This window comes from Camelina sativa, chromosome 11, assembly GCF_000633955.1.
Source record: "Camelina sativa cultivar DH55 chromosome 11, Cs, whole genome shotgun sequence".
Taxonomy (NCBI): domain Eukaryota; kingdom Viridiplantae; phylum Streptophyta; class Magnoliopsida; order Brassicales; family Brassicaceae; genus Camelina; species Camelina sativa.
Genome location: NC_025695.1, coordinates 15,493,963 through 15,506,506, shown reverse-complemented (window position 1 = coordinate 15,506,506; position 12,544 = coordinate 15,493,963). Strand labels below are relative to the sequence as shown.

Genomic DNA, 12,544 nt, shown 5'->3' with positions numbered 1-12,544 from the left:
TGATGAAGAAGAGGTGAAAGGCTGGCCCAGACAAGCGTTGGTAGAAGCTCAAGCTGAAATTAACGAGAAGAATAGGATGATAAGTCAACTAAAATCGACAATCATGGAGCTTCGTGATGAGTTGGAGAAGCATCAATTGGAGATGTCATTAAAGAATGTTGAGATGGAAACAACTATGTATCGTCAAGGCATTATCATCACTGGATTGACAGGATTGCTGGTATGCACCATTGGAGCCATTGTCTTTGGTTGAGTTATTAGATAGCTTTGTTGTTGTATGAATGATTTTGATTAGTGATTATGTCGTGACTTTTTAATGAATTTGTAATGACTTTTTAATGAATTTCTAATGACTTTGGTTAGTGGCTTTGCAAAACAAAATATATGGGACTAAGTGTGTTTAAAGTCACCAAATACATGACCAAAATAATACCCGATTAGGTGTTTTAAGTCACCAACCCTACATGTCAATATTGTACCAAAAGGAGTCTAAAACCGACCCGACATGTCCAAAAAATGAGTCAGCTACCTCATCCGAATAGCATCCTCTCGACAAAGCTTCTTCTCTGTGGTGCGGATGAGGAAACATCTTGCACCTCAGGTTCATGGTCAGGAGCTTCCATTGCTGCAAAAGCTGCTGCCATTTCAGCTTGATCTTGAGCTTCCAATTGTGGTGCCGCATTTAGTTTTCTTCTCTTGGCCCTGTTCTCAGAGGACTAACAAAAGTATAGTCAGAACAACCGAACCAAATTAAAAGAGAAAGAACAATAGTGTGAAGACATACCTCATTAGGACATCGTCTTGAATTATGACCCGCTTGACCACATAGACCACAGTGGACCACTCTTCCTTGGCGACCAACTTTCTTGTCAGATTTGTTTTTGCTTGGTGATTCATTTAGACCCTTGATTCTTGCCTTGCCCTTCGGTCTCCCTGCAGGACGTTTGTAAGGAGGTGCAACAATCCATGGTCTTCCAGAGTCCTTCCAAAATTTGGATCCATTAACAGGCCTCAGACCCCTCCTATATGTCCCTTGCCATTTTTCAGTCAAGTAGTAATCTGACATATAGTCTTCCACTTCGTAATTCATTTCTCTTATTGCACAAACAGCATGACGACATGGGATACCAGTCAAATCTCACTTCCTGCAAGCACAAGTCCGCGCAGACAAATTCACAAAATATCCTATCCCAAACTCAACAATCTCGTACTCGCCACCAGTGCTTGTGATCATTGCACAATATTGAGCTTCGTCACATGATTTCTCTAGCTCTTTTCTTGCCTTTTTTGTGTACTTAGCAGTTTTTTTTCCAGCAATAGTGGACCTGATGGCAACCCGTTGCATAGCATCCCTCCTTATCAGCTCTAACATCTGGACAAATGGCTTCCTCCTTGCAATCTTTAAGGTTCTGTTATACGACTCAGTATGGTTGTTGTGAGTATCAGCACAACAACAACCAACCCTAAAGAATGCCCTGCACCATGTAGTTCGATCCTTTTGAAGTAGAGTTGCACAAGCTTGGGGATCAAACTCTTTGAAAACCGCCAAATTCTCCTTGTAATCAGCTTCATTGTAGCTGCTTGCCACTCTCCAGAACAGTGGCTTCAACATGTCTGCCTTGTTGGATTTCTTCAAGTTGGAGTAGATATGTCTATCACAAGCTCGATGTTCTGCCATTGGTAACACAGTTGACACACCATGAATCAATCCTTTATGCATGTCTGATATCAGAGTGATGTTCTCACCTAGCCCCAAGTCCAGATCTTCTTTCAGCTTTCAAACAAACCATTCCCAATTGGGATTGTTCTCACAATCCACTACGGCCCATGCCACTGGAAATATCTGGTTATTAGGATCCCTTCCTACGGCAGTAAGCATCATCCCATTCGTCGAGTTTTTCAAAAAGGTACCATCCAAACCAATGATTGGGCGACAGTTCTGCTTCCAAGCAGTCCTCAACGGCTCAAAGCAGATGTAGATTTGATGAAATGCCTCACGACCATCAGCCCTTACTGTTGTATTAACCTCAACTGTAGTATGCGGATTGGACCTACAATAAATCACAAAATTGTTAACACAAATACGAAAATTAATCAGAACAAAGTGATAATACAAAAACAAAACTGTGACTTACGTTATTAGGTGAAGCTCATAGTCTCTTAATCTTGCAAACTGCTCATCACATTCAGCTTGCAGCTTATCAAATACACGTCTTCTAGCAACTTTGGCTTGGTTTGGCGAGATTATTATGTTATACCTCTTCTTCATCTCATCTTTTATCTCTGGACCGCTCATCTCCGGATCTCTTCTTATATCTTCAAGGAATAAATCAGCAATGACATGAGTTTTAATGATCTCACACCTTCCTGTTGGATGGCATTGATGGTCATAGTCATAAGTCTTCACCATCCACTTTCCTCCAAAGTGGTATGTCCACAGCACAATAGATTTTCCATCCACAACCTTTTGCTTTGCATCTAGCACCCAGCCTCTCCTTTTCCCACCTGTCGAACACCACATGCCGCCTTGTCTTTAAGACATATTTGATCACATTCCTCTTAAAATCAATCCCACTGCTGAAAATCTGCCTTAAACTAAACACACCATCCACTACACTAACTAACTTCTCTGTTTGTGCTTCCTCATCACCTGATTCATCATCAGTTGCAGGATATACATCATCTTCGTCTGGTATCTGTTCCTCATAATTTTCATTGTTGAAAACTTGTATATCCTCCTCTTCAATCTCGGCCTCTTCGTCACTAATGTCACCATCAACCTCTGAGTCTGATGATTCAGATAAAGCTGCCTCCGAACTCTGACCTTCGTCATCTTCACAAACATTCTCCTTGAGAATAAGAGCACCATCACACGCATTCTCCTTTCCAACAGCTATTGTGTCTATAGCTTCAACACATTCTTCTCCTTCCTTCTCAAAGTAAATGTCAACTTCTTTCATCCATCGTCCTTTTGAGACCAACTTCTTCTTGTTAGCATCAACATTCTCCCACAAAGGCTTCCTATCTGATACATCTTCAAATGGTAGCTTGTACCACATCTTCCCAATGTACTTAATTCGCTTCTCAAGCATATATATAAGTACATCTTCAAAGATAGTGATAGAATCCACTTCTATTTCCTCAACAACTCCACCGACGTAGTCTAAAACTCCACCGAGTAACTTGAATTCGCCAGAATGATGGCATTTCACCTTAACAGAAATTTTCTCACTACAAAAAAAAAACAAATTTTCGGTCACATAAGAAGACAATACTTGTCTGTTTCTATATTTACTGTATCGGATAAAGCAACAATATTCCCCACCACCCCAACAAGTCACTCACTGACAATGGAATCAACTCACATGATAAAGAATCAAACAAAAATCGACTATATAAAAACCCGAAACCAACCCCATAAAGTATCCGACAACATCCTCACATCCCCACATCCCCACTAGTTCATACTTAAACCACTACTAAAAATGTTATAACATGAAAACGAAATTGAAAAATTTACCTCATTTGTGAGAATCAGACCTGAACACCAAGTTACTTCCGATTAAAACCAACGATTACAGCAAATCCCTCTTCAACAGATGATTTCTTCTCTTTCTTCGAGTTAACCCTAGTTGAAAAGTAGATCGACTTCTACACACTGAATTGGGAAATCGTAAAGTTTTAACTTTTTTACGATGAAATCGATGTGGTAATAAGATAATGGGCCTGATATTTTTTGTTTAATCTCTAGGCCCACAGCCTGATAAGATAATTATCCATAAACTCAACCGGGTCTTGGTCTCGGGTTCTGATTTGTAAGTTCGATCGGGTTTTAATTTGGGTCCGATGAGTCAACGATGAGTCAACACCGACGCAAATCGTCCGGTTTGTCGACATTTGATATGTATGATGTTCCGCACATAACTTCTTAAATTTCAATGGCCATGTATTACATATAGGTCATGTAGTTGGATGTCCTTTACCATAATTTGCATGTGTGGCCATGCATTCCGTGATAGTTGAGGTAGCTGACTATCTTTTTTTCGAGAAAAAATGTGAGTGGGGGAAGATGGGAGAGTGTATGGGAACAACAACAATTGATGAAATGACAAAACAACAACAAATATAGGATCGTTTCAATATGATATTTGTGTGTGTGTGAGAGAGAGAGAAGAAGAGTCTTGAGTTGAAATCAAAAGATTGGTCCTTTTTTCCTCTCTTTCCTGCTTTTTTTTTTTTAGTTTTTGCTTTCTTTTTTAGTTTTCTCTGATCTCTCTCTCTCAGTCAGTCAGGAAGAAGCTTTTATAATTGTTGTGTTTGCCCCCTCAATTTCTCCGTCCCTACTCTCCTCTTTTGATCAATTTCTAACGATAAAGCTCGAATCTTTTTTCAAACCCGGGTCTGTCCTTGTAATCGAGTGTGTTCTTGTCACTCATGAATTTGTGTTGTTGAGATCCGTTTGAGAAGTTACCTCTTTGTTAAAAAAAAAAAGAGAGAGCTTTTTTTAAGGGAGAGATAGAGAGAGAGAGAGAGAGAGATTGAGATTAGATTTATCACTTTTGTGTTTGTGGGATATGGGTAACGTGAACGGGAGAGAAGAAGCGAATAGTAACAACGCCTCTGCGGTTGAAGACGACGACGCTGAGATTTGTTCCCGTGAAGCCATGTCTGCTGCTTCCGATGGTAACCACCACGTAGCTCCTCCTGAGCTTATGGGTCAATCTCCTCCTCATAGCCCTCGAGCTACTCAGTCTCCTCTCATGTTCGCTCCTCAGGTTTTCAGATTCGCTTTTTCTCTCGCTGTCTTTATCTGGAAGGATGTAATTGAAAAGAGAGAGATCTGGAAGCTTAAAAAAGTTTGTGTCTTTTTTTTTGTTTAAAAGGTTCCGGTGCTTCCACTTCAAAGACCTGATGAAATTCACATCCCTAATCCGTCGTGGATGCAAACGCCATCTTCTTTGTATGAAGAGGCTTGTAACGAGCAAGGTATCCCTACGATGATCACATGGTGCCATGGAGGCAAGGAGATTGCTGTTGAGGGATCATGGGACAATTGGAAGACAAGGTTTTTTTTTTTATCTCAATGTTTTGTTTTCAATTTTAATTTGGCTTCTTTATCATTTCGAAATCTGAGCTTATGTTGTTCTTGTGGGGGGTTTGATCAGAAGTCGCCTGCAGAGATCTGGGAAAGATTTCACAATCATGAAAGTGTTGCCTTCAGGAGTTTATGAGTACAGGTTCATTGTTGATGGACAGTGGAGGCATGCCCCTGAGCTTCCCTTGGCAAGAGATGATGCTGGGAACACTTTCAACATTTTGGACCTTCAGGTACCTTTTCATATATCATCAGCTTTTAGATCGGTTAGTAGGTGGAGAAGTGAAACATTTAATGAGAGACTATTGGAACTGCATAACCAGGATTATAGGGAATGGAAAAGAGATCTATGTTGGTTTGCAAGTTAGAAAACAAAACAAGGCTTTGTAGTTTCTTTTTTCGATTTTTGAGTGTGAAAACAGCAGAGATACTTTGATGTATGCAGGACTATGTTCCTGAAGACATTCAAAGCATATCTGGGTTTGAGCCTCCGCAATCTCCTGAGAATAGTTACAGCAACTTGCTTTTGGGAGCCGAGGACTACTCAAAAGAACCGCCTGTGGTTCCCCCGCACCTACAGATGACACTGCTGAACTTGCCAGCAGCCAATCCTGACATCCCATCTCCGCTGCCGAGACCTCAGCATGTCATCCTCAATCATCTTTACATGCAGAAGGGAAAAAGTGGTCCATCTGTGGTTGCGCTTGGTTCCACTCACCGCTTTTTAGCAAAGTATGTTACTGTGGTGCTCTACAAGTCATTGCAGAGGTGAGAAGATATGATGCCAATTCCGAATGGGTAGCATGTGGAAACTCGACATGTTCCATATCTAATTTGGTGTTAAAAGTTAAACTCATGGAGAATGGGTGAGGCTATAGGAAGGAGACACACAAAGAGAGTTATTTGCAGGCAAAGTATTCCCTCGATACGGCGAATTTTGTTGTCTTTAAAGTTGTCAATAAGGTTTACCAACAGAATGAAGATGCAGTATTCAGTCAGTGTCTGTGTAATCTTTTGATTCGAAGACTTCATCATCTGTTTTTTTTTTAGTATAATTTAGAAAAGAAGAATGCAGGAACGACTTCACTTGTAAAACCGGCAAATCTTTTTTTATGGTTTTGTTTTGGGGCTTTCAAGTTTTCACAACAGTTGTCACCTGCCAGTCTTCTTAAATTATTGTTTGGTTTCAAATCTAGCAAAGTCAAGTGTGATTGTGACAGATGATCATATGCTTCTGCAACAAAGCATCTGCAGATCAACTATATACCGGTGAAAAGCAGAAGATGACAGATTTCTTAATGGCCCAAAAGAATCTAAAGTAGAGTTTATTGTATTCTGATTGCGACTATCTAACAGTAGAAGGCTGTACAGCATTCTGATGGACACTGTTTGAGGTTATTATGTCCGGCGTTCTGCAGGACAAAGAATAATAGCACCCCCACTTACGGCGGTCGGTGTACGTAATTGCACTTCTANTGGTGCTCTACAAGTCATTGCAGAGGTGAGAAGATATGATGCCAATTCCGAATGGGTAGCATGTGGAAACTCGACATGTTCCATATCTAATTTGGTGTTAAAAGTTAAACTCATGGAGAATGGGTGAGGCTATAGGAAGGAGACACACGAAGAGAGTTATTTGCAGGCAAAGTATTCCCTCGATACGGCGAATTTTGTTGTCTTTAAAGTTGTCAATAAGGTTTACCAACAGAATGAAGATGCAGTATTCAGTCAGTGTCTGTGTAATCTTTTGATTCGAAGACTTCATCATCTGTTTTTTTTTTAGTATAATTTAGAAAAGAAGAATGCAGGAACGACTTCACTTGTAAAACCGGCAAATCTTTTTTTATGGTTTTGTTTTGGGGCTTTCAAGTTTTCACAACAGTTGTCACCTGCCAGTCTTCTTAAATTATTGTTTGGTTTCAAATCTAGCAAAGTCAAGTGTGATTGTGACAGATGATCATATGCTTCTGCAACAAAGCATCTGCAGATCAACTATATACCGGTGAAAAGCAGAAGATGACAGATTTCTTAATGGCCCAAAAGAATCTAAAGTAGAGTTTATTGTATTCTGATTGCGACTATCTAACAGTAGAAGGCTGTACAGCATTCTGATGGACACTGTTTGAGGTTATTATGTCCGGCGTTCTGCAGGACAAAGAATAATAGCACCCCCACTTACGGCGGTCGGTGTACGTAATTGCACTTCTAGTGGTAATTGGACACAGAGTAGCTGAAGATGGTTACTGTGACAAGCAAGCTGGCAAAGCTGTATGAGATAACTGGAATGTTGATGAGAGAGATCCACTTCTTGTTTAGGAAGATGTTGGTTATGCTTTCGGTAGAGTCCCAATTCCGCATTTTCCTATTGCTCGTAAATCGAGTCTCTTGGTGGTTGGTTCTAATATCTATAACATTGACGTCCTTGGTCAAAAGCTATATGTAGCAGAAAATAAAAAGATGTGTAACAAAGCATCACTTTCTGCAAGAGAGATCTCTTTCTCAAATCAATCTTAAATAGAGTTTATTGCATTCTGATGGCCACTATCTAACAGTAGAAGGCTGTACAGAAAGAAGCAATAGAAAGAGCAAAACATGTTGATTTATATGTCTGTATCTAATCAAAGTTGTTGAATTTAGAAAACGGGACAGCCTTTGGCTTTGATTCCAGGAGCTGTGGGACAGGAGGCGAGAGGGCAGTGGTCTACTTCTGTGCCCCACCATTTAAGGTCGTGTCCAGCGTTCTGCAGGGCGAAGAACAAGAGTACCCCCATGAACGCAGTCCCTGCATCGAGTGCTGCAGAGAGTACGTAATTGTACTTCTGCCACCATCTCTTGTGGTAATTGAACACAAAGTAGTTGAAGATGGTTCCTGTGACCAGCCAGCTAGCAATGTTGGTTGGAGTGGCTGGAGGCATTCCTGCAAAGCCGTAGGAGATAACCGGAATGTTGATGAGAGGGATCCACTTCTTGTTTGGGAAGACCTTGCTCAGCGCCCACACTGGAACAGGCAGGACAGCTCCAATGAGGAAGAGCCAGACAAGGTTACGGTACATGCCTCCTGGTCCAAACAGCCGTCTTGGTCCTATCAACCCCCAAATAACTGAAGCATCAAACGTCACTCTGTACTTGGGGCAAGTCCAGGGGCTATTAGGGTGGGTTCCTTCGATGTCGCATATGTCTTGAATGCTCTCCAGCATCCACCAGGCCACTCCCAGATTCACCACACCAGCTACCACAGTGCCAACCAGCTGAGCCGTGTACATGCAGCGCGGTGGGATTTTCATGTAATGGCCAAGCTTAAGGTCTGACAAGAATGAGAGAGCGTGGACTGTGCTGATCCGCCCGTAGATCTTGAAAATCAGGTTAGCAATGGGTTTTCCAGGGAGGATATAACCGATTATGAACTGCCCTATTATATCATATCCTGGTTGCTGCAAATGTTAAGAAAAAATTGACAAAGTATGAGCATGGGTTATTGGAGGAGGCCTTATCTCTCATATAAACTACTAATTAACCTGATTTGTAGTTGCTTGAATGACACCAATAGGGAGGGTGACAATAAAGGCCAATGCAAAAGCAAAGAGCATTCCCCACCATGGAAGCTGCACTGACTCCTTCCACACAAAAGACATGAGGAGAGACATAGCTACACTTCCTACCAGCAGTATATAAAACCACCACTCAGGCACTTTTTTGTAGCTTTGCATCAATTTCCCATGGATGTCCAGCTTCCTGGTGTTTACTGCAGACCAAGTTTGCCTCCATATGTCCCTGCACAAAACACACCAAGTGATGATTCTCTTCTCACAGTGCCGTAACTACTCAACAGAACTGAATCACAAAAGCAACTAACCTGCCGTTGAACAATGCCACATGAGTTAGAGTTGCAGTGAATCGCGCAAACCCGGATCCGATGGAGAGTGCGAAAAGAGGGCTGAGGTAAAGCTTCCCGTATCTGTCATATGCACCAATATCCAAATCAAACTGCGGTGTCAAGATCTTGGTTGTGTCATACTTCTGGCCGGTGGTAGTGAAGAGCTGATTAGAGAAAATTGGGAACTTTCTGGCATCGAAAGTGTTGAACTTCCAGTAACAAACAGGGACGATGATGTAAATGAACATGATGAAACCAACACCAACGTTGAGTATAGAGGACCATGGAGCCACCAAAGGACTACCATGGTAAGCAGAGATACCAGCCCAGTCAAGAGTGAAGGCTCCAACTCCAAGGCCATGGTACCCTGAGCCAACTTGCTGAGCCGTAATACTGTTTGGCCAAGCCCAACATACCCATGAGAAGAAGGTCAAGATTGGAAATAGATAGCCTGGAAGCGCATAGTAAAGAAAGCTAGCACCAAGAGCCACTAAAAAGAACTGCATCCTCGTAAAGCCTTTAGACTTCTCTTCCTTCTCGTGCAACGCCCTGAAACAAACACAGAAACAATACAATTCAACTTCAACCGAATCAGCTTTCTCGCAGTGCAGGTAATATACGAATCAAGATTGGATTTAAAACCTGAAGAGAGACACTTGAGCAAGATTAGAAGGCCACCACATGTCAACAGGATCAACCAAGTACCTCCTCAAAATTCCAGCCCAACCATAACCGATAATCTACAAAATTTCATTTCCATTCTTGGTCAACTAACAGATCAATAACGAATCTTGAAAGCCTAAGAGAGAGAGAGAGAAAGATACCTGAGTGGTCAAGACGATGAAGAGACCACAGATGAAGGTAAGGCTCTGCTTATAGTAAGCCTTCATAACAGTGATAGCCCCAATGGAGTAAGCATCACCACCACCGTAAGAAACGCCACAATTGGCAAAGATGGTGATAATGACATGCTCCTTGATATTAAAAGGACCAGGATTGAGGGTAAACTTCCACCCAAGAAGGTTGCGAGAAGTGGTTGGAAGAGTCCTAGCCATGAACTTGCCGATGGGCAAGACAGCGATCTGCATGAGGATGGCCGAGATGGTGAGTGGCTGCGTGCGGTAGGTGAAGAAAGTGTTGAGAAAGATGAGCAGAACACATGAGGTCAGACCCAAGAACCAAGCTCTGAATGTCATCACCGGTATGCTTGGATCGTCCGTCTCAGGAACCACCAGAGCCACTTCCTCCACGGGACAGCGCTCGTGGTCCGAGGATAGATGGGCATTGTTTTTATCAACAGCCTTCTCGGCGTCCATCTCTTTCTCTCTTTCTTCTTCTTCCCTGAAGTACCAGACAAAGATACAATGTTTGGTTGTTGTTCTTGTTTATATATAACCAAAGGACAAGGCAGGGGAACTACTGTCATAAAGTGTGAATGCTGTTTCGAATTACATTATTACCCCTTTTTCCTATCCACGTGTCACTTTTTCACGAATACAAAATCTTTGTCAATTAATTGACTCATATAATCACAATTAAATGATACTGATCTTTGACTCGATAGGAGTATGGTAAAAAGGCAAAAAAGAACACTTAAATTAAGGAAAATGAGATTTGCAAGACTGCAAAGGCACATTGGGAGGTTGTAAATGGTCTGGCTTTCCTATTTTTTCCACGCTTGTGAGACGCACGTGTCATTAGACGTTCGACACACTCAGAACACTGTCAAGTTCAAAGCTGTCTCGGGTGGGCCTGTTTTTGACACTCGACTAAGACGCAACGTTTCACGTTTCCAACGCCGTGAGAATTGCAATTCCGAAATAGGCAAGTGGAAGAGAACGGCCGTTAGTATTCTCACGGAGGTCGTGTTGCGTAGGCGTGGTAAGCTCGTGGTGCGCACATAACAAAACTCCATCCACGTGCCAATCATGCTAACGTGGTATTTACAGAGTGGGCTGTTGTGACACTTGGACTTGTCCGAGTGGGATTGAGATGAGAACCTTTGAATATGCTTTTTTGCACTTTTCCATTGGTTGTGTCCGTGAAAAGTCCAATTAAAAAAAACAGTGATTTGTGGAAACGACGGCAAATAATATTAAAGTAAAAGGGGTTAAAGTGGTTAAACTATTCACTCGATTCTTAGGAAATTATGGAATATATATGAATAAAGCACTCAAACGTTTTAAACAAATTGAAAAAGGCAAAAGATAACTAATGTTATGTTTTTAAGAATGGAGGTTATACAAATACTAGATGGATTAGAGTTAGACAGTGACATGTCTCAAAGCTCTATCGTTTTGGTTAGAAAGCGTCCTGACTTATCTAAGAACATTTTTTGGTTTCCCACCTTGATTTTGATATTGTGAGAAACAAAACACAAAGGTCTATATTAGTTGAACAGCAAAGGTAACATACAGAATTCTACACAAAGAAAACATCAAGAACTATAACAAAAGGAATATTTCTTGTCTTTTATTTTTTCATTCTGTTGGAAGGAATAAGTCCATGGGATGGTAAGAGAGATCGTTGTAGAGACAAACACCACTACTTGTTAATATGATTCTTGAGTAGTTTTGAAGCAATGAATTTTGGAATTGAGCGAATGACACATCACACAATCCCCCACACTAGTATTCATTATTCTTCTTCCACACAGAAAACGACATTTGCCTTATTGTTAATTCTCCCTTTATTCCCTTACAGTCCTAAAACCCCTAGAAAGCCTCTTTTTATATTTCTTCGCTTTCCTCCTCACTTTCCCTTATTATCACATAAAAGTTAAAACAAATACTATGTATACACATTGTTGTTCACGAACCGTAAATCATTCAATAATTACGCACCACAAAAATTACAGCAATCATTTCATTTGGACCGTTCATACCTTTTATTTCATTAGGGCAAAAAGCGAACGAGACATTACCTACCTTGCGGGCCGGGCATGATTCTGCATCGACCAAAACGAATTTCTTCTATTCCATTAACATTTTCATTGTCTTAAGTGCTTGTCGTTCTCGGACCAGCTTCGCATTTTCAATATACTGTATATGTGATACGTATATAGTTTACTCTATAGTTTATAGATGATCTCTTGAGTTGAAAGATACTAGCTAAAAGATCTAATGTTGTCGGATCAAATTGGTGACATAAAATAGAGACATTGAATAAATCGGTAAGAGATAAAAGTATGAAGAAAAACAAAATTTGAAAATTGCCGTCACAAAATAGTGGTGGTACAAAAGTAGAGGGTACGAAATATTGTATGGTAAAAATACATCATCAACTCCGTACAATCTCTTTTCATAGTGAAAAAAAAACATTAGAATGATACCAATCAAATTTGTTAATGCGTGAATGGATAAAGATAAGGTAGAAAGTATGAAAGTAGTACATGTCTCGGAGCCACACAAAGTAGAGAGGATATATATCTTGGCAATCACATCAAAAAGGACAGAATCTTATCAAAGTCTTCCTGACTTTTGAGTTGCAAAATTGGGACCCAACAGATTTCCAATCTCATTATTTATTTGAATTTTCAGCCGAGACGACGACTCCTTGTTTTGTACATTTCCGTG

At 40.9% G+C, this 12,544-nt stretch overlaps 2 protein-coding genes across 4 annotated transcripts; one reads left to right on the top strand and one right to left on the bottom strand.

Moving 5' to 3' along the window:
• LOC109124586 (SNF1-related protein kinase regulatory subunit beta-2) lies at positions 4,057-6,986 on the top strand. 3 transcript variants are annotated; one of them, XM_010441869.2, is made up of 5 exons: positions 4,058-4,775; positions 4,884-5,065; positions 5,166-5,328; positions 5,541-5,840; positions 6,574-6,986. In XM_010441869.2, exons 1-5 carry the CDS (start codon positions 4,575-4,577, stop codon positions 6,598-6,600), a joined length of 873 nt encoding a protein of 290 aa, XP_010440171.1. In that variant the 5' UTR covers positions 4,058-4,574; the 3' UTR covers positions 6,601-6,986. The 3 variants fall into 3 exon arrangements, with proteins under 3 accessions (XP_010440172.1, XP_010440171.1, XP_010440170.1); XM_010441870.2 differs by lacking the exon at positions 6,574-6,986 and having other exon boundaries at positions 4,057-4,775; positions 5,169-5,328; positions 5,541-6,253; XM_010441868.2 differs by lacking the exon at positions 6,574-6,986 and having other exon boundaries at positions 5,541-6,253.
• On the bottom strand, positions 7,591-10,285 carry LOC104723487 (oligopeptide transporter 3-like). Its single transcript, XM_010441866.2, has 5 exons — positions 9,794-10,285; positions 9,612-9,709; positions 8,949-9,518; positions 8,611-8,866; positions 7,591-8,526 (listed from the first exon to the last, which is right to left on the bottom strand). The coding sequence occupies exons 1-5, from the start codon at positions 10,283-10,285 to the stop codon at positions 7,729-7,731; spliced, it is 2,214 nt and encodes a 737-aa protein (XP_010440168.1). The 3' UTR covers positions 7,591-7,728.